The 26,959-nt window shown below is 38.0% G+C and overlaps 1 protein-coding gene across 5 annotated transcripts; it reads left to right on the top strand.

Moving 5' to 3' along the window:
• The first annotated feature begins 413 nt into the window (after positions 1 to 413).
• Positions 414 to 23,200, top strand: LOC127441979 (zinc finger protein 615-like). Of its 5 annotated transcripts, none has more exons than XR_007897419.1 (5): positions 414 to 656; positions 1,928 to 1,974; positions 4,432 to 5,504; positions 12,867 to 12,955; positions 22,826 to 23,200. XR_007897419.1 is itself a non-coding variant. In XM_051699588.1 (4 exons), the coding sequence occupies exons 1-3, from the start codon at positions 521 to 523 to the stop codon at positions 5,482 to 5,484; spliced, it is 1,236 nt and encodes a 411-aa protein (XP_051555548.1). In that variant the 5' UTR covers positions 414 to 520; the 3' UTR covers positions 5,485 to 5,504; positions 12,867 to 13,462. The 5 variants fall into 5 exon arrangements, 2 of the variants coding, with proteins under 2 accessions (XP_051555548.1, XP_051555571.1); XR_007897421.1 differs by lacking the exon at positions 22,826 to 23,200 and adding an exon at positions 22,117 to 22,770; XR_007897420.1 differs by lacking the exon at positions 22,826 to 23,200 and adding an exon at positions 13,069 to 13,462.
• Positions 23,201 to 26,959: the final 3,759 nt, after the last annotated feature.

Here is a 26,959-nt window from a genome sequence, read left to right as displayed (position 1 = left end):
TAACAAAGCAAGTTTATATGTAAGATATAAGTATTTGAACTACCTTAAAATTTACACAGATGGATCAAAAAATAAGCAAGGGAGTGTGGGAATTGGTGTATATGTCCCTGAATTTAAAATATCCATAGCTAAAAGACTTTCAGATTATTTATCAGTGTATACAGCAGAATTAGTGGCAGTCATAATAGGGTTACAAAGGGTTGAAGAGGTTAAACCAGATAGGGTGGTAATATGCACTGATTCAGTCGCTGTTTTGGGAAGTATCCAATCGAGGAAAAGTGACAGAGAAGATCTTATCATAGAACCATTTCAAAATTGTGACATGGTGCTACACACTCTTGTACAGTAGGTGGCGGTATGCACCTTTAAAAAAAAAATTGCAACCCGCCAAAAACGAAGAGAAGAAGTAGACGGACACGCGCTTTCAAACAGACGCTTTCTGCGCACGCTACTCAACGCGGAGACGAAGAGTGTTTTTATTACTCCAGTATTTGGTAATAGTTGTAATTTATTGACGGGGATGGAGGATGTGGGAGCACTGGGCGTTTTCCAGGAGCGGATGAAGTCTTTGTTCGGGTCTCTGCTGGAGGTTTTTCTTTCTGAAATCACAGAAGTGTTCAGAGAGAGTTTAACACACAACATGTGCACGAAACACTGCAAGTATTTCACTGTAACCGAAAGGAGTTTTCTTAAACCATGTATATCTATCTGTCTGGCTGTCTGTCTGTCTGTCTGTGTATGTATCGATCTGTCTGTCTGTGTATGTATCTATCTATCTGTCTGTCTGTCTGTCTGTCTGTCTGTATCTATCTATCTGTCTGTCTGTGTATCTATTCGTGTGTGTGTGTGTGTGTGTGTGTGTGTGTGTGTGTGTGTGTGTGTGTGTGTGTGTGTGTATCTGTCTGTGTGTCTGTCTCTCTGTCTGTGTACACTATATGGCCAAAAGTTTGTGGACACCCCCTTTTAATTAACGAATTTGGGTACTCCATTAAATCCAGTAAAGAAAAATCTTAATGTTTCTTTATGTAATGGTTTGGGCTTTGTGTGCTTCCAAATTTGTGGCAACTGTTTGGGGATAGCCCTTTTCTGTTCCAGCATGACAATGCCCCTGTGTCTGGCGTGGAAGAAATTGACTGGCCTTCACAAAGCCCAGACCTGAACCCCACTGATCACTTTTGGGGTGAACTGGAACAGCAACTGTAAGTCAGGCCCCATCGACCAACATCAGTTCCTGACCTCACTTGTGTCTGAATGAGAGCAAATCCCTGCAGCCATGTTACTACATACAGTATAGTGAAAAGCCTTCCCAAAAGAGTGGAAGCTGTTATTACAGCAAAGGGGGAAATTGATCCCTAAGGATTTGAAATAAAATTTTCATCAAGCACATATGGTGTCCACAAACTTTTGGCCATATAGTGTATCTGTCTGTCAGTGTATCTGTTCGTCTCTCTGTGTGTGTATCTATCTGTCTTTCTGTGCATCTGTCTATCTGTCTTTCTGTGCATCTGTCTGTCTGTGTATGTGTGTATCTTTCTGTCTATGTATCTATCTGCCTGCCTGTCTGTCTATGTATCTATCTGTTTGTCTATGTATCTATCTGTTTGTCTATGTATCTGTCTGTCTGTCACACTATGTATCTGTCTGTCTGTTTGTGTATCTGTCTGTCTGTATCTATCTGTCTGTCTGTCTCTCTGTGTATCTGTCTATGTGTTTGTATGTCTGTCTGTCTATGTGTCTGTCTGTCTGTGTCTATCTATGTATCTGTCTGTCTGTCTATGTATCTATCTGTCTGTCTAGTGTCTGTCTGTCTGTGTATCTGTCTGTCTGTGTCTATCAATCTCTATCTGTTTGTATCTGTCTGTCTCAGTGGTGGATATCACAAAGTTTTGGTGCAGTTGGTAACATTCACATTATCATGTTTTTGCAGGTGAGACGTGTACCTGGAATTATTCATCTGGGACTAATAACAGTAAGGTAATGATGTGCGTTGAACACACAATTTAACATCGGACATCAGACACAAACTAAAAAGAAAATGGTTACACGTTACATCACTGAAAATATACATTTTCACTTATACAGTCATGTAATTTTTAACCTAAATCATAGGTTTTTTTTTTTGCCAACTTTGTTGCAAACACTATTTCTTCATCTTCTCCGGTAGACCACTAGCTTTCTGAAATATATTCACCTTGTGAAGTCAGGAAAGAGAACCTGGGACCAGTTGAACCGGGCGTGCACAAGTTAGTCCAGTTGTGGCGTAAATGGGCACTATGTTACAATTTGCGCACAACTAAATATTTTAAGGTTGCACCATTAAGCTTAGGTGAAATGTAACGTTCGTATAAACAAAATATGTACTGAAGCCTCCAACCAGGAGTAACAGTTGAAAACAAAAACTGACATCAATTAACTAAATCCTTTAGATATAAATAATGATGTTGACGTATACACTTGTTTACGAGAGAGAACATTATGCACAAAACTGCTTTCTTAGCGGCCCTTCTGCATGAAACCGATGTAAACGGTGCACTTTACAGTGTGAATCTCTGTATTACTGGCATGTTACATGAGGCCTTATACACATCTGGTGCACAACCTTGCTCTTTATCCACCTTTTTCCTGGGGGTCTCACTGGGGAAACGAATGTGGGTGGGACTTCCGCCGGAAGTCGTTCTACAGCATTTCTTAGCTCTGGCTGCAGTCATTTTAAGACCCTGTTTACAGCTGGTAATAAGACACATTTCAGATGATCCAATTGCAAAGATCAGTGCTAAAAATAGTTGTAAACAGGGTGCAAAATGTTTTGTGATTGGATAGTAGTCAAAAACCACATCACATTTGAGATTTAAAACGCCATCCTGATGTGTCCCAGACAGCTGCAGAGTACCACTTCTCACCAGTCAATCACCCACTGAACAAATGTTTAAACTTGCGTGCAGATTTAAAAGGAAATAACCATCTGATTGGAAAACTTGTAAAAGCAATTACATACCCCAGTATAAGAATTTCACAGCTCTTCCTTAGTGTGTCTGTCTGATTTGAACATGCAGGGTGACAAAATAACAAGCACACACATGTGAAGCTAAACTAACACAGGTACTCCACTAAAACAACCAATAATTGTGCTCGAAATGTTACGTTTGTGCTTCGATTAAATCTCAAATGCATCTGGGAGAAACAGCGCAACGGTTTGGTTCACGCTTTGTCTTTATGACTTTTTTGCAGTTTATTATAATTCAGTAACACATCATTCACCATATCAGTGTATGTCCTCATTAAATCAGACACAATCTCCTCAAAGTCCCAACACCACAACGAAAGAATGAATGGACGTACGCTGCAACAACAGCTGTGTTAACTTGACAATATTTCTTGCTAAGCATCACGGGATGAAGGAAAAAGGTGGATAAAGACTGGTCCAATCAAGAATGTCTGTTTTAGTCCACTCAAGACCCACGTCCCAGTGCAGCTCGCGCTACTTAAAGGAATATTCCAGGTTCAATACAAGTTTAGCTCAATCGGAAGTATTTGTGGCATAATGTTGATTACCACAACAATTTATTTGGACTCATTCCTCCTTTTCTTAAAAAAAAAAAAAGCAGAAATGAAGGTAACAGGGAGGCACTTAAAATGGATGTGAATGGGGGCCAATTTTTGTTAAAATGCTCAGTGTTTCAAAGGTATAATCACAAGGCATAAACAATCTGCGTCTTAACATGGTTTTAGTGTTGTAGTGTGTAAAGTTATAGCAAAGTTTCAATTTTGCTACCATGATGATGTAATGTCAACAAAACCTAAAATCCTCAAACGACTGTAAAAATGACAATTTAAACAACTTGACAGCTGAAATAATACACAAGGTTTAACTGAATAATTAATGCAACTGCTTTTATAAAATTATAAGCTTCATATTTCTGCCTTTTTAAACCCTCCAAAAATTGTCCCCATTCACTTCCATTGTAAGTGCCTCATAACCAAGTTTTTGCTTTTTTATTTCAAGAAAAGGAGGAATGAGTCGAAATTCATTTTTTGTGGTAATCAACATTGCTACAAATGCTGCTTAACTTGAAGTGAACCCAGAACATTCCTTTAAGCTTCAAAATGGAATAGAATTGTGCAGACGTATGCGATTTGGGACGCACCTACAGTCTTGTCAGGTTTACTTGGGTGGCTTGAGAAATTGCAACAGAGCCTGAAACATTCTTTTTTTCATCAAGGTCATGGACGAATTATACATGATCATCTTGCATGCAGTTCAGTTTGCTCTTATTGTACTCGTTGCTTTGTGTCCTGAACATATAAGCACTTGATCAGCAGACATTACATGTTAATACTCAACTATTGCTCGTTTTATTTACACGATATTTACACCACAGAAGAGTTTGATTGTCTTTCGTTATTAAACTTGTACTCTCTTTAATGTTTTAGAGGAACAGGGAAGTCACATCAGATGAGTCCCCACCATTATTGGGCCTGCAATCCAGTGAATCTGAAGAGCTAGAAGCTGACCCAAACCAGTGTACCGCCCCAAATAATCTCAGTCCACTTCCAGTGCAGATGTCACTTCCTTTATTAACAGCACTGTCGGAACAGACAGAAACGCAGTTATCCACTGAAGATGACAAAGCGCTGTACACTACAGTAATGGTGGATGATCCCGAAAGCCAGATGTCTCGAGAGATTCAGAAAATGCACGTAAAGCAGCCAAAAGAAGCAGAAGTCTGCATTCTCACAGAATCTATTACTGCTTCGGTTGTGTTTAACACTCCTGGCCAGACAGTGCTCGCGCAAGACCTGAAACTAGAGAATACCGGCAGGCCTGTAACTGGAGATCAAGACATGATGCTGCCGATGCTGAAAGATGATAATGAAGAACAGGTAATTAGACATTTAGTGGAGATTCAAGCTTGTCAGAACCCAGTAGAAAATGCTGAAGCTGAGAATCCAGTGGGAAGTGAAGCTGAACTGAAGGCTGAACAGAATGAGCTCTGTGAATCAGAAGAGTCGACTCTGGGCAGGTCTCTTGATTTGCAAGAAGAGAGTCAGGGGTCTTCCTATGGGTGTTACTTGGTAAAACTCCAGAGGGTCCAGGTACTTCAGAGACCTGTCAGTGACTCGAAGCGTTTCCACGTTTGCAGCTATTGCAATAAAATCTTCATGTTCAAGAAAACTCTAAGGAGGCATAAACGCTTCCACACCGGCAAGAGGCCTCACTGCTGCTCGCTCTGCCCCAAGGCCTTTGTCTTTCGTAAAACCCTCCGCAAACACGAGAAAGCACACTTCAGGAGACCGTACAGCTGCAGTCAATGTGACAAGCGATTCAAACACAGGAAAAAACTACGCATCCATTGGCGCTTCCATGATGGAGAGAGTCCGTTTGTGTGTTCTCGTTGTGGGAAACGCTACAAGACACTTAAAAGCCTTGATCGCCACCTGGAATATGTTGATCATGGCAACCAACCATTCAGTCAAGAGAACTAATTTGTTACAGTCAAAAAAAGGTGCAAGTACTCATCTTTTATCTATTTTTATTTTTGTCATTTGAGTTTGTGATAATTGTATTTCTTTTGTATGAATGCATGATGTAAAGCGTCTCAGCTAAATAGGTTTTAAGTGGTTTTGATATGACTATTCATTATTTTCTTTGATTGACAGGTAACACCTAAAAGCCTGCAGTCAATAAAGAATATGGATGTGAGTGAGTGAGTGTGAGAGAGAGAGAGAGATTTTATTGTGGCAGGTTCTAAGCTAAACAGCTTAAAATTTTGTCCTCCTGTTTAATTTCCTCTCTTAACCAAAAAGTAACTAGGTTAAAGACTTAAACTTAATGTACAATAAGGTTGTCTAATTTATGAAGATGATTCACATTCGAATGCTAAAACTTTGCATTCAAATTTTAGATGTGTGCCAAGCACTAACAATGACTTCAGGCTGATCGCATTCTTGCTTTTAAAAAAGGCTAGATGCAGCGCAACAAATGCAGTTTATAAACATGTCTCGAGATGTGTTTTAAAAGGTTGAAGTTCTGTTTAACTTAACACGGTATTTAAAAAATGCGTCTAACTCATTCGTATTCGCTCTTAGGCAGAAGAGTATACTTTGAAATGCAACTTGGTCAACTGGCTGTGATCCGATCAGGAACGCACAAAAACTAAGTATACCCGGGCCTTAAGGTGGAGGTATTTGGCCATTGTGTCTTGCTCTTTAATCAGTATTTCTCATATTAAGCAACAGGTTTCAAAATGCTTTGTTAGAAAAAGAGTTCAGTTTGGAAATGTGGGTCTCAAGGTCCTCACGTTGTGTTTCATCCTTTCCATTTAAGGTGAAACAAAAATAAATTTTCTTTGAGAAACTGGATGACCAAGACCATATCACTATTAGTCATAATTTTCTCTATTCAAATATGTGGATTCATTGCACATAAAACTCCTAAGATTAGCATGAAACCTTGTGATTGTGTTCTGAGGTATCAAAAAGCACAAAGAGATTGTGTTAACAATACTGTTAATGACCATGACTATTTTGCTTAATTATGTAATTAATCAATTTGAATTTACCATACTGTTAAAAGGGGCATCTTACCACATCATTGGCTCATTCTTGGGTCAAACTGCATAAGTGCCCGTTGTGGATATAGTATAGTGTATGTTGAAGACCTCTGTGCAGTGACATGTGCTCTCCATTCAATTGGTCCTGCAAAGGCTCTTCAGAAGTTATTGTTTGCCTGTTGTTCAAAAGTAAGTTCTCACTTGTCCATGTTTTCAGATTGCTTTATATTTGCCTTGAGAAGGTTGATCTCATTAAAATAAAGTGACTGTGATGACATTTTACCAAAAAAAACATTACGCTGTCCAATACATGTGAAACGTCCACATGGAGCTTAAAGCGAGTTAAATGATCTCCCAAACAGATGCGTTTTTTGAAGATTAATGCTCTATTGAGTTGTAAATCAACAAAATCTGCTTCCCTTTATAAACCCAAACCTAACTGATAGTGTCATAAAAGCAAATGTGAGATGAAAAACGCAATTGCCAAAGCAACCACATAATTTTGTGGTGCCTCTAAAAACACATTCAGGTCATGCGTTGATTTGCGTGCTCTTCAGGACTCATTTGTATCACAACTGCAATGCTCTATCATTAATTTAGATCACATTTGAACAAGCATGCAAATGTAGTCAGTTTTGTAAACAAACAAACAAACATTCAAATGTATTGCTAAAAATGATATAAGATATAGGTGGAAATCAGTTGTTTTTTTTTTTTTTTTTAATGATAATCTGCTATTTTACTCGTGATTTGTGTGAAACTGAACAAACGTCATTGTTGTAGTACCTTTAATGTTAATTTCACCAAGAAACTGCAGAGATATACAATGAGCCGTGTAAAAATTATTTAGCAAAAATGAAGGTAATGTGATTCTATGAGACCAGGCTGAGAAATCTTTAGTTACAGCTTATAATTTCTATTGTTTCAGAAATTAATCATGAAAAAATCAGTTTTACATTATATTGGTTTTATTGTACTGCAGCCACACTGTTACACTTATGACAAATATATTTAAGAATAAGATAATATGTGAATAATGAGGAATGTTTTGCATTCCATTTGTTTTAACAATCTAACTCAAGTTTTACTGATCAAATGTTATTTTACTTGAAAATTAGTCTAAACAAATACCATCCCATCACCAGGATTACAAATGATTTTATTTTAAGGAGAGATTGTTTTGGTCCCATAAGAACTTAAACATGAAAAGAGTTCCATTAACCCATGTACTACAAATAAAACCTGTGCAACTTTAAACCAACACATAAGATAAAGTTCATCTGAGATAATCACCTTTTGTTACATAATTATAAAAATAAGTATTATGAATTAATTTCTAAGATTTGTCCTCGATATGAGAATTAGATTACACTGCAGTACTGTTTAGACTTTCAAACTGTTCAGTCCCATAGTCACCTAGGAATATTCCGGGTTCAATAAAGTTAAGCTCAATCAACAGCGTTTGTGGCATAATACTGATTAAATTTCACCCCTCGTAAGTAAATAAAAAAAAATAACAATAATAATTACAGTAAGACACTTAAAATGGAAGTGCCAGTCCATAAATGCTAAAATACACATTGTTTCAAAAGTATAGCTACAAAACATACACATTATACATGTCAACATGTGATTCAAAGGTGAAGTAAATCATTTTAATTAAATACACTTTTTGTCAAATTCCGTGAATATCTCTCTTCACAGTCCGCTAGCTGTCCGTTCCATCTGTGCGCTGAAAACAAAAATCTGGTGTTTGTACGCAGCCCTGGCTCTGTAAATGGGAAAATAAACAAAGTGGATCGGACTGATCCACACAACACTGTTGCGATCACACTGCATTGGCAATGTGCTTGCATGAATTTGGAGGGGCGGAGCATCTGAAGGAGCATAGTTTGGCTGTTGAGTTCAAATATCAAGTCTTTGATCCTGAAGGAAACTGCTTTTATTTTTTTTTTTGCATAAGTGCCCATTGTGGATATAGTATTCTGTGAATGAAGACCTTTTTAACAGTTATGTATTGTATAATTACTACATATACTGTACATGCACTGCTAATCCAGATACAAGGAAAACATTATTAGAGGTAAAAAGTACATTTCTCAGTTGTTTCCAAGTCTTCACTGAATTATTGATAGATATGATGGATTAATACAGATTTGATGCTGCCAGGTTTTGACTGAGAAGCAGATCTGTAGTTAAAATTATACTTAACTGTTAATTAACTGTATGCTTGTTATGATTTATATGCTGATAAATCCAACCCGCAAAAAAAAAAAAAAAAAAAAAATCATATATTCGCTTTTGGGGGGGGTGAGACAAGTGGCTTATTTTGGGCTTGTTTTTCCTGACCAGGTTGCTTGTCTCTCTTGCGAGATCTGACAACACTGCAACTGGTATTTCACTCACCTTAATTTTAAAAAGAACATTATTAACTATTCTTTTATTTTGTTCTAACAAGTTACCATTTGGAAAGGAGGCTGCGGAACTTCTGAACTGGAACGAAAAATACTGTTTCTGCTCAAAACGAACCTAAATGAAAGACATTTCTTTTTTAGTCCCTGGTCGAAATTATTTGTGGTGGTAATCAACATTAAGCTGCTAATTCTGTTAATTGAGTTCAACTTGCATTGAACCCGGAATATTTCTTTAAGCAGTTAGATCATAATATTCAAATATATTTATCATTCTGAGAAGTTCTATAAACAACAAACAAAAACTCTTCTATCCAGAGTTAACCAAGTGTTCAATAAGGGTTGGATCATTCTTTAAAAGGCTCTGGTAAAGTGTGTCTTTTATGTCATCTCTCGATAAAAGGAAAGAGTAGAGCTTTCTCATTGTATCCTTGTTTGTTGGGGCTTCTCTGATGGTTGAACATTTTTCTTTGCCAATCAGTGGACGAAGGAAATCTATGATGGAAGTCTTGATGTCCTCAATGATAACATCCTTGTGTGTGTCCACAAAACTGTCAGCTGCAGAGAAAGGGCATAACTGGCAAATCAACACAATCAATCTATTGATAAAATATACAAATGGCATGCAATTGGTTCTGTGACTTTTCTGAGAAAAAAAAAAGAAAATCAATCATAACTCACCATGCACAACATTTCTAATGTTGAAAGCAACAGGTCCTTTGATGGTAAACCCAAGGTAGAAGGAAACCAGGCTTGTACACACTGGCCGGATTGTGGGCTGAAATTTCAATCTGGTTGTTTTCTCTCAAAACACACCTTATGATTTCTGACCTCACCTCTGATACACTGAAGACCTTGGATTTCTACTCTTTCATCACCTTTAGTGAGGTGGTCCAAGTCAGCTTTGCCTAGTTTTGATCTGTGAACAAGTCTCTGCAATCCCCCTCCATTCATAAAGAAGAAGAGAGGCACCAGATAACGAGAGCAAAGGTATTTCTGATACATCCTCTTGTATGCCTGACACATGTCCTGGACACACTTTTTAAGGTCTGGAGCGTTTGGGTTACTTGGTGTATGTGCATCATCAGTCCAGAACAGCAAAAGGACCAAAAGGTAAAACTCTGGGCTTCTGTTATGCTTCTGTGTCTCCCAAAGTTTCTGTAATATGGTCTGGAGCTCTTATAGTGGTACTTTAGACACTGTTGACTTCTGACTCAAGATGATGTTGGCAAGGATGTAATTTTTGGCTGAGTCATCATCATCATCATCATGAAATTCTCTCCATTGTTTAGTGATTTGCTCCAACTCAGAAACACTTTTGTTCTCTGGAGTGGAAAGCAGACCTGCAAAAGTGCTGGCCATCTTCTCCTGAAGGATTTGCCAGGCTATCTGTCTCTCTTCTTTCATGAATTTGTCATAGCATTCTTTAATGTTTGGCCAAATGTATGATGGGTCTTTTTTTTTATGGATCCCTAGCTTGGAATATGTCAGGTACATTAAAAAAAAAAAAAAATTACTTTGACCTCAAATCTTTGCCTAAGAGTCATGAGGAGAGATTGGCACTTCCCACAAGTTTGAGAGTAGGTAAAACTTAGATTTCATTACATGTGTGAGGATATCGGCCCATTCCTGGTTGACATATTTAAGCTTGTTGAAAATAGCATTTGATGCCTGTATGTAACCAAAGAGCCCTCTGTTATTGAAAATGGTGGGGATGTTTTTCACCCCATCCTCTTCAGTCCTGGTTTTTGCTCCTGTTCAGCAATATTTGCCTCATCTTTGAAAGCCTCTAGTGCTAGTTTACCAATGTGTAAGATTTCTCTTGCAGTAAGTGTTGCAAATTTATGGCATAACCCATGGCTAATCTGGTTCATCAGTTGTTTTTTGACTTGTCCAAGTGTGTCCCTGATAAAAAAAAATAATTTTTGGATCCCTTGCAATCGCTTTTTTGGCCCAGTTAGAGACTCTTGCATAATCAGCCAGAGTTTGTGGAAAAACTGAAGCCTGTGCAAACTTCTTCGCAGCATCTTTGAACAGTCGCACACACATTGATTAGCTTTCACTGCAGTCCACATCTTGGATCAGCTTGAAGACGGCGTCCAGTTTGTTCTTTTTTTTTTTCATGCTACATTCTCGCTTTGTAAGCAGCTGCTTGGTGATTTGCTCCAAGTGTTGCTGGATTTCGCTCTCGCATGCCATGAGTTTTCTAGTTGTATCAAATTGGGTAAGGCCAGCTTGGGTTAATAACCTCAGACATTCATCAGAGATTATCGGGTTGAATTGTTCAAGCGTGCACATCTGAGCTTTTTTCCTCCACTGCTTGGCTCATGAAACAGATCAATGGTGGAAATGCTCCATTTGAATATGTCTGTCCCTATCTTTGGCTTTTCCTTCATGAGTTGAAAATATGACCAAAAATCAGTGAAGGGTTCCATTTGTTCTTCCAAAGGTGGGCGACCAAAAATATAATTTTTCTTATCTATAAATTTCAAGCAAATGTCCTCAGTGAGATATGAGCCCAGGACATAGGAGTTAATCAGAGCCAGAGAAGACAGAAATTGTGCTTTGCGAGGTCTCCTCTTTTTCTTTATTGGTTGGAGATGTTAAAGCCATGAAATTGTGTGGGCCTGACTCCGTTCATCTGAACAACCCGAGTATTTTTCGTTTTAAAATTGTTCTGCTCTTCTTCGGAAAGGCACCTACATAACATCACACTCTCTTGCTTTTGTCTCTGGAAAACCCCAGTGTGTTGATTATTAAAATTGAGTTGCTCTTCTTCAGTTGTGCTCTTTTGGTGACAGCAATTTAAAATTATAATCACAGGAATGTCTGTGCTAATATGTCTTTGTTTTATCTCAGAAATCAGATTTTCTTCCAAGGCGCATTTAAATGGCTTGTCCTCATTTGTGTCCATCTCCTTGTAATCCAAAAGTAGCAAGACTGTATTCTGGTTTTGCACCTCACCTGCACTGAAAAAGTTTAGTATTTATTGTGCTATTGCATTTGGATCTGATTGTGAATTGTTCAAGCGTGCACATCTGAGCTTTTCCTGAAGTCCCACAAAACCCAATTTGCCAGTGTAGTTCCTCCACTGCCTGACTCGTAAAACAGATCAATGGTGGAAAAGCTCCAATGTTTCTTTATTTGTTTCTCTATTAGGTATCTCTGTGTATTTGTCCCTCTTAACAAAAAGTTGTTTCTCCCTTTTAGCCAAGTAGAAGTTCAGCCACTGGGGTGTAGCTCCTTTGTAGACTTCTGCTTCCTTGTCCATGGCAAACTGAATATCAATTCTCTCATTTCATACATATTTTTTTCAAACAACATCAAGACTTGGGAGTCTTGAGTGGAATCTGAGCACCAGCTTTTGTTGGGATTGTGTAATATTCCATTTAGCAGGTACTTTGACATGAAACCTTGACTGAATTTATGTGATGTTTCCACCCAAATAAAAAAAAAAAAAATATATAAAAAAACACAATATTTTGCTCTTTCATCTAACATTCCTTTATTTACAAACACAACCTCCTTGTTTCATACTATTTCGGAATATTTATATATACAAAGTAATCAGCATGTTCTGAATAAACAAAGGCACACACGTTTCTTGCTATTCTCTTCTGAAGTACAAAAGGTACTATTTTTATTTATTTTATTTTTTTTAAACGTTTCTTCATTAGCTATACTTTTCATTGCCTTTATCACGTGGCACCCAGAAGTGCTTTGATATGGACATATACAGATAATGTATAAATGGATATTCTGAATAAAGTGTTGAATGAATCAGAATTCTGATTAATACTGGCCATATAATGTATAACACCGTTTTAAGGACTTTTCACACCAAACGCAAACCTTCGTCACGATTTCTCGCTGCGATGAATAATTTTTTTTTTTTTTTTTACAGAAACAATGGATTCCTAATGAGCCCTTCACACCTGGAAGAAATGTTTGGGCCAAATCACGTGCCGACAAAGCAAAGCTTTATTTTTTATGGTGAGTGTGTCTATTTTTATTTATTTTTTCTTCGCCTGGTGGAGAAACGCCCTGACCAATAAAATTTGAGCTGTGAATCACGTGACAGCAGCTGCTGTGTTTCCCAAAATCAGCAGAACAGGTGGCGCTAAAGCACAGAAAGCTGTTTTGACCACCGTCATTAAACACTGAAGAAACTTTTGAGGAACTCCTGATCAGCGAGGATGTGTGTTTCATGTATCATCAAATGCCTTAAAAACTGAAACAGTTTATTCTCATATGGGTTCTCTTAACATGTAAATGACATTGCTGCATCACTGCCTTGCATCCCCTTTAAAAAGCTCTTTTATCTAACATGGATTGTCTTCATAATGTATTCAATGTTGCTGTAAATTTTCCTTTGCATTTAATCTAATACTTGAGTTTTCTTATATCTCTAATATAAAATTATATTGCAGCATATGTTCCTTTATATCACCTTTTTTAATAAACAACTTTATGGATCTTAACCCTTGTGCGACCTTCGGGACATTTTTGTCTTTTTCATTATTTATTTATTTTTTGTGTTAATGCCAATGGCATGAATTTAGCCAAAGGTGTGTATTGTTTGGAGAATTTTGATATTTCAATCTTAGTTCCTATAATACATCAATAATACACTGTGAACACAAAATAGTTACACTCAGGACCTTAAGGACAAAAATGTCCCCATTGAAACCCATTAAAACACAATATTTGATCCCAGTGCCATTAAAGCATAAAATCATGAATTCTATGATATTATGCTTTTATTCTGGAGCCCTGGCTTCAAATGTTTGTTTATTTTTATTTTTTTTCACCAGATGGTGCCATTTTTTTCTCATGTTTAGCCCATGGAGCAGACACATTCTTTTTCCCTATTTTCTGTTTACTGTATTACAGAGCGCTGCAGGCCAACTGCATAAAGAATGCAGCTAAAATTTTGTGGGTGTGTTGGCATGGATGTCAGAGTGTGTTTTGTATGTGTGTATTGAGAAATTTGTGTGTGTGTGTAAAAAAAAAAAAACAACAGTGGCATAATGTAAACAAACTGGCATTTAAAGGGTTAAAATCCTGAAAATGAATTTATGTTTTGTAGTTATGATCAGGGCTGATGTTGGTTAAAAAAATCTAAGTTGGAGAAAGTGGAAAATAAAATGAATATATAATATTTTATGGCAGTTTTTTGATGCGGACGTTTTTGTCCTCTAAGTTACTGAGTGTGATTTTTTTTTATTTATTTATTTATTTTTATCTGACTGCACAAAAAAATAATACTGCATCAAAATCAATGTTGTTGCTAATCACTGACATATCCCAGACTGTGATAATCTCCCCCAAAAATTCCCCTTAGCATTTAGTATATGAAAGAAAAAAAAAAAAAAAAAAAAAAATTGTGAAACTCGTGTATTAAATAAATTCAATGCACACAGACTGAAGTAGTTTAAGTCTTTGGTTCTTTTAATTGTGATGATTTTGGCTCACATTTAACAAAAACCCACCAATTCACTATCTCAAAAAATTAGAATACATCATAAGACCAATAAAAAAAAAACATTTTTAGTGAATTGTTGGCCTTCTGGAAAGTATGTTCATTTACTGTATATGTACTCAATACTTGGTAGGGGCTCCTTTTGCTTTAATTACTGCCTCAATTCGGCGTGGCATGGAGGTGATCAGTTTGTGGCACTGCTGAGGTGGTATGGAAGCCCAGGTTTCTTTGACAGTGGCCTTCAGCTCATCTGCATTTTTTGGTCTCTTGTTTCTCATTTTCCTCTTGACAATACCCCATAGATTCTCTATGGGGTTCAGGTCTGGTGAGTTTGCTGGCCAGTCAAGCACACCAACACCATGGTCATTTAACCAACTTTTGGTGCTTTTTGCAGTGTGGGCAGGTGCCAAATCCTGCTGGAAAATGAAATCAGCATCTTTAAAAAGCTGGTCAGCAGAAGGAAGCATGAAGTGCTCCAAAATTTCTGGGTAAACGGGTGCAGTGACTTTGCTTTTCAAAAAACACAATGGACCAATACCAGCAGATGACATTGCACCCCCAAATCATCACAGACTGTGGAAACTTAACACTGGACTTCAAGCAACTTGGGCTATGAGCTTCTCCACCCTTCCTCCAGACTCTAGGTTTCCAAATGAAATACAAAACTTGCTCTCATCTGAAAAGAGGACTTTGGACCACTGGGCAACAGTCCAGTTCTTCTTCTCCTTAGCCCAGGTAAGACGCCGCTAATGTTGTCTGTGGTTCAGGAGTGGCTTAACAAGAGGAATACGACAACTGTAGCCAAATTCCTTGACACGTCTATGTTTGGTAGCTCTTGATGCCTTGACCCCAGCCTCAGTCCATTCCTTGTGAAGTTCACCCAAATTCTTGAATCGATTTTGCTTGACAATCCTCATAAGGCTGCGGTTCTCTCGGTTGGTTGTGCATCTTTTTCTTCCACACTTTTTCCTTCCACTCAACTTTCTGTTAACATGCTTGGATACAGCACTCTGTGAACAGCCAGCTTCTTTGGCAATGAATGTTTGTGGCTTACCCTCCTTGTGAAGGGAGTCAATGATTGTCTTCTGGGACAAATACACAGAGAGTCTTCCCCATGATTGTGTAGCCTAGTGAACCAAACTGAGAAACCATTTTGAAGGCTCAGGAAACCTTTGCAGGTGTTTTGAGTTGATTAGCATGTCACCATATTCTAATTTTTTGAGATAGTGAATTGGTGGGTTTTTGTTAAATGTGAGCCAAAATCATCACAATTAAAAGAACCAAAGACTTAAACTACTTCAGTCTGTGTGCACTGAATTTATTTAATACACGAGTTTCACAATTTGAGTTGAATTACTGAAATAAATGAACTTTTTCACGACATTCTAATTTATTGAGATGCACCTGTACATTTATGCATTTGGCAGACACTTTTATCCAAAGTGACTTACAGTGTACTTATTACAGGGACAATACCCCCTGAGCAACCTGGAGTTAAGTGCCTTGCTCAAGGACACAATGGTGGTGGCTGTGAGGCTTCTGATTACCAGTTATGTGCTTTAGCTCACTACGCCACCACCACTCCAATGCCGTAATATTTAATTAGTAACATGTTTTGAGCAAATTTAGATACACATGCAATAAGATACAATCAGTACAGTTCAAATTTACAACATCTGTTACAACAGTCATTATATGTGTGCATTACGCAGTGATGAAAAAATTTAGTTAACATACATGTGGGGCAGTGCCATATAATCACTTTTATTTCAGACGATAATATGTTTTAACCGTTAATATTATTTTTTACACTCAATTCTGATCACCCATCAGACTGTGTGTACACATGATGTACACATCCCCGTCAAGTAAGCTGGGATGGTAGACTAATATGTTTTATGCATTGTGTTCTCACAAAGAATGGTGTGATGGTTTTCATGCAGTATAAACAATGTTCGCACAAAAACAGAAAGCGCTTGCATGCTGTTTGCTTCCCCTCCCTGCCAGTGTTCGCCAGGAGGCTTCACGCATGCTGTTTCTGTTTACTGTATTCACTTCAACTATGTCGCATGAATCAGAAATGTACTTATCGCACCTGTTTGAGAACAACACACATTATTCATCCCCCACCGCAGGTGGCCAGGATGGTGCACAAATGTGTTTGTGTATTATCTTCACATAAACAGTGTTCTCACACAAAAGAGAGGGTGCTTGAATGCGTTTACACGTTGCTCTTTCCCTGCCGGAGTTTGCCAAAATGTTATACAAATGTCATGGCCCACACATAATGATCAACTGCTTCCCTATGGCGAGCTGCGCTTTGACTGCTGTAGTGAGCGAATCAATAATCCAGCTGCCTCACTGTGAGGATGCGTGGCGAGCTCACGGGCGTGTCAGATTGGGTGCTAAAAACAAAAGAACATGGCTATACGATTCAGTTTGTATACTGGCCACCTCACTTCAATGGTGTTCTGCGATCTGTGGTCCCACTACAAGACACGCCAGTATTATGTGCAGAAATTCACAATCCCCTCGCAATGAACGTTATACAGACTGTGAAGCCAGTGTGGTTTACAGCCGTTATGTTCTCATTCCAAAGAAAGGAGGCGGGCTCTGCCCCATTCTAGATCTGACGCGCTTGAATCGTGAGCTCGCGAAGCACCCATACAAAATGTTAAATCAGAAACAAGTCTTCTCACACATCCATCCACAGGACTCGTTGGCGTCAAAAGACCTGAAGGACGCATACTTTCATGTACCAATTTTTAAGATTTGCATTTGAGGGAACTGCATATCAATTCAAAGTCCTTTCATTTGATCTGACTCCCCGCACGTTCACAAAATGTATTGTATGGTGTGCGCGTGTCGAATTACCTCGATGATTGGCTGCTACTAGCCCAATCAGAAGCTCTGTTGAGCAAACACAGAGACTTGTTGCTTTGCCATCTAAAAACCCTGGGTCTGAATTTCAGCTGGGTGAAAAGCACACTTTCCCCCAGCCAACAAATCTCCTTTTTAGGGGTTCAACTCGACTCCGTAAGCATGCATGCGCACCTCACAAGCAACACGTTCAGGCCATTCTTCAGTGTCTGTCTTAGTTCAGACTGGGAAAAACACTTCCACTGAAGTCTTTTCAGAAACCACTAGGTTTTATGATGGCAGCATCCACCATCATACCATTAGGTCTGTTACATGAATCCTCTCCAGTATTGGCTCAAATGACATGTACCACATTAAGCCTAGCGCCACGGGCACATGCGCATTCGGGTAACTCACCACTGTCTGGCTGCTTAACACATTGGATAGCTTCAGCCTTCTATCAGCAAGGTGTTATGCTGGGTCAAGTTTCAGATGGAAAGTGGTGACCACGGACGCTTCCAAAACAGGTTGGGGCACGGTGTGTGATGGATGCCCGGCTTTCAGCATCTGGACAGGTGCGAAATGGCCATGGCACATCAACTGCCTAGAACTACTATACTGGCTGTCTTTCTAGGCTTGAAGGCTTTGCATTCTGACATTGAAAAACATGACAATAGTGGCGTTCATAAATCGCCAGGGCGGAATCCAGTCGCCACAAAGGATGAGAATGCCTCTTCCAATGGAGCGAGCATCATCTCCTCTCACTACATGCGACATATGGATTGCGAAATGTAAATATGCGTTTCCCCCGGAATGTCTCCTTCATTCTGTCATCAGCCAAGTCTGAGAGGACAAGGAAACGGTTCTGTTGATTGCGCCGAAATGGCCCAATCAGTCCTGGTTTCCAGAGATTATAGAGGTACTGGACGGCCCTCCGTAGGAAATATCACTGAGGAGGAACCTCCTCTCTTAAGCGCAAGGCACGATTTGGTTTTTCCAGCTGGAGCTGTGGAACCTGCATATGTGGCATTTGAACAGAGCACATCGTACCAGTCAGAATTGGCTCAGTCATTGATATACACAATTTTACAGGCTGGAGCACCGTCCATGAGCCGCCTCTATGCACTAAAATGGCAAGTGTTTGCAAACTGGTACTCTTTATGTAGTGAAGACCAAGTGAATTACTCCATAGCTGAGATTCTTACATTCCTTAAAGAGCGATTAGATGCTGGTTTACCCCGTAAATGCAAAAGGTTTATGTAGTGACTATTCCAGCGTTTCATGCCCCAGAGGCAGACATGATCTGACCAAAAAACTACTTAGAGGAGCGAGGCGACTGAACGCCCCTCGTCCTGCTATAGTGCCGACCAATTAGCGCCACCATTTGTAAAGGTGTGAATGTGACAATGGCAGTCAGTTGCCATTCGTAGACAACTGGCCTCTCATTACCGCATCGCCGTTGGTGTGAAAAGGCCTTTACTCAGGTTTCTAGAAACTGACATATTGGCTTAATCATATTATGGAATTTGTTTTATGCATTTACACGATGCATAGATAATCAGAATTTTAAAAAATCACCAGCATATTTGAAAAAACAAAAAGTGGACAACATGTATTTGGCTTTTTAAATAAATCTTCAAATATATTGATTTAGATAAATAGAAAACGTAACAAAATATTTTACTATTGTAAAATGCCTTTTAGATATCACATGACAGATTACATTGGTCAAAGTTTTGTGTTAGAATGAAGGTGCTCATTATAAACTGTCACAGAGATGGTTGCTATGATGCATCTTGGCTGTGAATGACTCTGTCATCAAGGAAGCAACAGGCTGCCAGGTGGATTTAGTGGGCCAGTGACCAAATTTTTATGGATGAAGAAGAAATGAAGAAGAAAAAAAAAAAAAAAACACTCTCCTTTGTATTCAACTTTGCTCATACTAATTTGTAGTAGTTTTGTTACAGTATATATGCCTTTTTATGAGAATTTTGTTTTCTTTAATACCGCATTGTTGTAAAAGCTATCTCTCCAGGTTTTTATTTTTTATTTTATTTTTATAACCACTTATTTTATAATCATGAGGTAATATATAAAATACAATGGTTTGAGGGCACTACATTTCAAATGCAATGTATTATTTTTAGTATATTTAGTTGTTAAAGAAGGAACACTTATATTTGACAACATCGGCTGTTAAATAACAATTGTGCTTTCATAAGTCAAAGGAATATAGTCTTACCTCTCTGTTGAGCATCAAAGGTTATAACAGAGTCACAGGAAGTGAGGATAATTTATAGACATAAAATGAAAAAAAAAACAATCAGAATTCTAGAAGCTATAGCATTAATGTCAACTTGATGCTGTATCTGACTATAAGTATTGATGTTTTTGGACCTGAGTTCAGTTCATGATTCTCCTGTCTTCAAAATCAGAGGCTTTTGTACTGCTGACTTCTGCCATTTGATTTTGCAAACAACTGTTATCAGAAAAATTTCAACGAATGTGATTGACACCTTGACTACTGGTCTTCTGGTCTTCATTCCAAGCCTACTGGTCTACGGGCCCAAGCTGTAATCCCCTACAAAGGACACTCCCCATAGCGTCAGCTTAGTGATGCAATGTCAAGTGTACTGAATCGTAAGGGAAACTTTGTATGATCCACACATTGCAATTATATATATGTAAAAAGAATGAATGTATACAATGTACAATACATAATAAAATATACAATAATAAAAAATAAATAAATAAAAAAAAATAATATATATATATACACACAAAGTACAAATAATATACAGGGATTAAAGAGCCCATATTATGGTCATTTACAGGTTCATAATTTTATTTTGGAGGTCTACTAGAATAGGTTCTCCTTTCTTTAATGTTTAAAAAACACATTATTTTTTCTCATAGTGTACATTGCTGCAACACCTCTTTTCACCCTCTGTCTGAAATGCTCTGTTGAAGCTCCTGTCTTTTTAAAGCCCCCCTTTCCAAAAAGCCCAGTCTGCTCTGATTGGTCAGCTGGCCCAGTCTGTTGTGATTGGTTAACCGCTTAGAGCATGTGTTGGAAATGTAATGGCCCTTACCATATCCGAGTTTCAGCTCCCGGGCATTATGCGGGCATTATGCAAATGTGTTACATAGTGATGTAGCTACACTATATTGCCAAAAGTATTCGCTCACCCTGATGACATCTGAATAAATAGGTACAAACCTACGATAATAGCCGGCCAGCCCCAGGAACCGTCTCACCTCCTTTTTGGTCTTGGGTCTTGTACAAGCCGCAATAGCTTCTATTATCAATTTGGTGATGCACTTGTCCATGACCCAAGTGGAAACCCAGATACTGTTGTCAGGATGTTGGCCTTGGCCATTAGTGTTTTCTGTCTGTCTTTGTCACCCCTGTGATTTTGTGATGATGGGCGCTTCGTTCAGGAGCGGGTTTGGTTATTAGCAATAATTAATAATGATCAAAGATCATTATTAATTATTAAAATCAATAGAATGTTGATTAGAATCAACATTAGCTTATTAATCCTTCAAATCAACAATCATCAAACATAACTATAAATTATTAAAATCAATAGAATATTAATAAGAATTAATATTGCCGGGGCACCACCCTGGAATCAGGGACTATTAACCAGACAGTATAACAGTTGCAAAATAGGATTGTTCTCTTAAGATAGTCGACCTCTGGAGAACATCGACATTCAAAAGGAAAACAATGAAGGCTTGCATCCAAGCACTGACATCCCCTGCCAGTCCTAGACACAGGTGCATGCAGAACAATACAAAAACACTTCTATTTGAAGTATAACAAAGTTTATTGATGCAGTAATATTAATTAATAATCAATACGATGCAGTCAATAAACTTCCAAATTCAAACTACAAACTAAACAGTAACATGAGTAGATATGGTAACAGGATATGCCTGTAACACATGAGAGGTGTGTGTGTGAATGGGTGTATGTGTGTGTGTGTGTGTGTGTGAGTAAGGAGAGGAGTGCACAAAATGGTGGATGTGGCTCTCGTGGAGAGTCACATGAGGTTTGCGGCCAGAGAATGTGCCCACGAATGTGGGCAGAGAGACAGGTTAATGGCATCTGCCCATTTAAAGCGTGGCTCCGCTGGTGCGATAACTTAGGGACAAAGCTGGGCTCTATCGGCAAGTTATCTGTTTGCCAAATGTGTGTGCGGGTATGTTTGTGAGGGGTCGTGTGTGTGTGCAGTTAGTAGGAGAGAGAGAGAACAGGGTAACGGCACTGAAGCCGGTTTTATCGATCGTGGGATAGAAGGCAACCATTAGTTTTATCACTCAGAGACGCGGTAATCCATCCGCCGCAGTCGTTGGTTCTTTAATGGATAAACTCATGTGCCGGTCTCACCCGCAATGGTGGAAATGCACAAATAGCCCAACGTGGTTGGACGACAACACAGCAAATCTCCTTCGTGGTAAAAGTAAATTACATTAATACTTTGAGTATTATTAGCAGCAATGAGCGGACTTAGCGGTCCATAAACTGTACAAGCAATAACCTTGATACACAAGAATAACACACTATAATAATCTATCTCTGCCCAGACGTAAACCTCTTTGTTTAGTCGCGTGAGGACACGGGTAGGTGTGTTCATCCGTCGTTTGACTCTGATTCGGTTCCTCGAAGCTCGGGTGATGACGGGAGGCCGTTTCCTTGCTCTGTCGGTGGGCGGTATGGCTGCTAATTCTCAGTGGGTTGGCAGAGATATCAGCGAAGTCGACTTAGTTGAAGATTAAGAGAAATCTTCGTTCTTCACTTCTGCAGGCAAAAGGGTGTGCCGTGGATTGCTTGGCGGTCTCCTTTGGATCCGTTAACGTGCTCGGTGGAACACTGAGAATCTCGGCTCGTCCAGCAAGATGGAGATTGTATGGCCAAAGTTCAGGTACATAAGTTCCTTCCTACTGAGAGCAGCAGGGCTGCAACAAGATGTGGCACATACTGTCGCTGGAAGCAAAGCATAGAAGGAATTTCTGGGTTTTATACTCTCGATGACGTCATGGTTGAGGGATGTGTTCTGTCATGCGTTTCATCCAATAGGAGTTGAGAGTTCGATCCTTCAGAATTTCACACATAAGTGTAAAGTGAGCAAGGCTTGATGGGAACTGTTTTGGACTCCCTTTGTTTGATTTTGGAGCAATTTTGTGTTATCAGGCTTTGAGTGTTCCTACAGGTGTCCTACAGTCAGGCTTTATGACTGTGTGTAGGCCTGCCTTTGTCACTTATCTGAGTACATGAGGTCCAACAGTGAGTTGGTCTGTTCCGGTGGTGTGGCAGCTCATCCCTGCTGATTACATCTCACCTGCCTCTCATCATCTCATCACTGGTCTGCTGTACTAAAACCCTGGGTTCTCAGTCATTCTTCGCCAGATTGTTCTGTCTACTTCAGTGGTACTAATGCTGATTAGATTCTAGTTTTCTGCAAATACTTCTCTATATTTGTTATTGTACTTATTTGTGTTCTCTTGTGCTCCAGGTCCACTCTTCAACCAGCCAACCTGTGCTTTACCACTTACCTCTTCAGTTGTCCTCCCCATCAAGCCTGCCACGCCATACCATCCAGCCCATTTAAATGTGAATAAATAAAGCAATTTTTAAATGGACAAATAATAGACACATTTAAATGTGTATATTTAATTCATGTTTTTAAATGTACTCATTTAGCAATAAAACAGCACATTATTAAGTCATTTTTAAATTCACCTTTTAAATTGCATTTTAAAAAGCATTCGGCAATTGCTTTTCTTCATCCATTTGCCAGTTACTTTTCTTCATCCATTTGCCAATTGCTTTTCTTTATTGTTTGACTTTTACTTTTCTTTTGCCATTTGTCAATCCATACCTGCTGAAGCCCAGGAGTGCCAATTAAAACAAAAAAAAAAAAAAAAAAGAAAAAGAAATGAAGGAATAAATCAATCTATTCATTTGAAAATAAAAACTTGAATAAAAAGACACATTTAAATGTGTTTATTTAGTTCATGTTTTAAAATGTCATTATATTCAACAATAAAATTGTGCATTAATACATCATATTTATTTCATCTTTAAAATGTCATTAAATGCAGCAGCAAATGAGTACATTATTGAGTCTTTTAAATGCAATTTTTAATGCACTTTAAAAGCACATTTTAAATTGCATTTTAAAAAGGTATTTATCAATTAATTTTCTGAATTAATTTGCCAATTGCTTTTCCTCAAAAGCCATTTGCCAATGGCTTTTCTTTTTCCTTTTCTTTCTTCAATTGAGAATCGAGTTAAATAAATACCATTGGACTGTTGAATCGTGGGAGCAACCAATGAACTTTCGACTCAGTTATAAGATGTATCTAATCAGCCAATCATGTGGCAGCAGTGCAGTGCATAAAATCATGCAGATATTGGTCAGGAGCTTCAGTTAATGTTCACATCAACCATCAGAATGGGGAAAAATGTGATCTCAGTGATTTGGATCGTGGCATGATTGTCGGTGCCAGATGGGCTGGTTTGAGTATTTCTGTAACTGTTGATCTCCTTGGATTTCCACAGTCTCTAGAGCTTACTCACAATGAAAAAAAAAAAAAAAAAAAACTGTGAGCAGCAGTTCTGTGGATGGAAATGGCTTGTTGATGAGAGAGGTCAACAGAGAATGGCCAAACTGGTTCAGGCTTACAGAAAGGCTACAGTACCTCAGATAACCCCTCTGTATAATTGTAGTGAGCAGAATAGCATCTCTGAATGCACAACATGTCAAACCTGGATGCGGATGGGCTACAATAGCAGAAGACTACGTTGGGTTCCACTTCTGTCAGCCAAGAACTGAAAGCTGAGGCTGCAGTGGGCACAGTCTCACCAAAACTGGACAGTTAAAGACTGGAAAAACTTAGCCTGGTCTGATGAATCTCGATTTCTGCTGATGTACACATATGGTTGGCCCACTGCTTTTTTCTTTTTTTTTTTATTGTTTCGCATTGCTTTCAAATACGCACAGAATTATATATACAGTCCAGTCCAGTTTGACTTGCACAAGTTGACCACAATAGTACAAAAGTGACAAGCTGATTTGAAAACACATGAGAATAGAAAAGAGAGAAAACTAAACTTCGAAAACAAATCAGTAAAAATGTCTGGGGTTTGGTGGTTAAAGGTGCCTTTTTTGTGTCTATGAATCACCGAAATGCTTGCAGAGTATTTAAAAAAAGTATTTGTGCACAATATTTCTAAAGAGAAACATTTAATTTTTTTTCATTATTTCACAGAAAAATAGAATAATGAGCGGGAGAACTAAACAAAGGAAACTGAATCTTGTGGGGGATAATAATTTTCAAACAGTAAGCAACAGGTGGGACTGTCATCTTGAAGCCTTTTATTGGCTCTCTTGCTGGCCTGTAACGCTTGTAGCTGCCTAATGAAATAATTTAATTGCCTTGGCCAATGAAGACATGCAATCAGAGGTGCACATCGTCTCCTTGGAAAATTAGCACAGAAGAGGAAATAAGTTTGTCTGAGCATTGCTCGAGTTTCATTGTTTTGTATTGGGGGTAATTCACCATAGAACAGGGGTTGGGAACGTATGGCTCACGAGCCACAAGTGGCTCTTAGTTAAAAATAAAATTAAAATAAAAGTGTCTCGCCAGATGTCTCACTATTCACCAACACATGATCATTTAAAACTTTCTAGAGATAATTTTCTTGCAGAACGTCTGGGTGTGATTGCAAAGCACTGTTTTAATTTCCTTTCTCCTGAATTTGTCATGATACAGCCTACTCCTGGTGAACAAGGTTTGAAATTAACACCTGCCAAATGTGGATTTTTTATGCGTAGTGGTGGGTAAATTTGCTGATGTACCAGCCACTTTGGCGACCTGTGACCTGCACTAAAAAAAAAAAAAAGTTCACTTAACTTAATGAAATTAAGGAAAACTTTTCCATGCAATTAAATTACACATTTTCAACAAAAGATTATTGGTTTGAACTCACTTGTTCTAGCTCTAGTTGGACAAATTAAATTCATTTTGTCAGACCAACTAGACCCCTAGATAAGATTTGGTCAAACCACTAGATACGATTTTATCAGATCAACTAGATAAGATTTTGACATTTAATAAGATTTTGACATTTAAATTTAATAAATCTTTGTCATGCCTACTATATACATTTTTGTTACTGTCATTTTTTTTATGTTGACTTTACATAACAATTACAATTACTGTAAAAAAAAAAAGTATTTCACTTGTGTTCATGTAGCTTAAATTCAACCTACTTTAGCAGTATTAAAATATATAAATATATATTTGTGCAAACCTGCAGTGTATATGAACAATTTAAAAGACAAGTTAATGTTCTTCTTTGACTATCAGTATTTAACATAGAGCAAAACAGTACCGATAGAAGACGTTTCTGAAGTCAAAGACAAATTTGAACTCTGAATATAATTAAAATGTTGCTACAAAACACACATTTTTGCTAGTTTTTTCTAGTAAGTGCCAACATGACACTGGCAATAAAATGTGATCATGAGATTACAACACATATCAAAACAGTACAAACATGAGACTGCCCATAAAACATGTAAATGAGCATAAAAAATAAATAAATTTAAAAAAAAAAAAAAAAAACAAAAACACAATCAAATGAGGTTTTAATTTTAAATAATAATAATAAAAACAATGTCCCATCAGTAATAAAGAATGTCAGTAAAATCAAAAAAGTCAATCTTCAGTAAAAACTATTCCATGCTCTGTGTGATACATGAAGAATACACAGACAAAAAAAATATATATATAACAATGATTGTTAATGATTATATAATTTAGACATGGTCGGACAATAAAAGCTAAAATATATGAACTACAATCACCACTTTCTTTATCAGTACAGTTTTAATTAGTCACATACCAAAAGCTAAAAAAACAAAACAAAACAAAAAAAAAAAACAATACAAAGCTTCAGATTCAACGTCTGTTTCTGAATTTAGATACATTATAACAAACACAAACACACAAGAAGCAGCAGCCGAGGGGTATTCCAGAAAGCAAGGTTAACTTACCATGACATAAACCCTGAAATCTCGGTTGATTAACCCATTCCTTGCTTACAAGTACGTTATTTGTTTGCACTGAACTTCATTTTAAGTATTAGCATCCATATTCTATTAATATTATGATAATTGGCTATAGGTTTACTATATATTTTATTTTAAGATTAATTTTAATAGTATTTACCATGTTCTGTGCATGCTAATTTAATTTTACTGTATGTCATGTGAACTGAATGTATTTCCTTTATTTTTAATACCATTTGACATACCCAGTTGTGGTTTCTAAACACTTAGAATCATATCACCTTTAATTTCCCACAGTTGCTGATGGTGTCATTGTATTAATAGACCCTATTTCAATTGTAGGATCTCCCACAGTTGTCATCATTTTCCATAGATTTAATGTAATGTTTTTTATTAGGCCACACATGATTATTCATGCGCGTTACATCTGCCGGGCTTTCAGCTGTTCAGAGCGGAGCGGATCGGAGTTAACGGGGAAAACGAGAGGCGGTGGAACATGCTTTTACATCAGTGAAAGTTGGTGTACAGATGTAACAACATTAAAGAAGATGTGCTGTCCTAATTTGGAAG

The sequence above is a fragment of the Myxocyprinus asiaticus genome, chromosome 1 (assembly GCF_019703515.2).
Source record: "Myxocyprinus asiaticus isolate MX2 ecotype Aquarium Trade chromosome 1, UBuf_Myxa_2, whole genome shotgun sequence".
Lineage (NCBI taxonomy): Eukaryota > Metazoa > Chordata > Actinopteri > Cypriniformes > Catostomidae > Myxocyprinus > Myxocyprinus asiaticus.
The sequence above is the reverse complement of the archived record's forward strand: the minus strand, read 5'-3'. Positions and strand labels throughout refer to the sequence as shown.

Bases quoted from the DNA above. Each gene is read 5' to 3' on its own strand.
- LOC127441979 (XM_051699588.1), top strand. From the start codon at position 521: ATGGAGGATGTGGGAGCACTGGGCGTTTTCCAGGAGCGGATGAAGTCT. The intron at 657-1,927 runs GCAAGTATTTCA...ATGTTTTTGCAG, and splicing joins CAACATGTGCACGAAACACT to GTGAGACGTGTACCTGGAAT. The intron at 1,975-4,431 runs GTAATGATGTGC...TTAATGTTTTAG, and splicing joins CTGGGACTAATAACAGTAAG to AGGAACAGGGAAGTCACATC.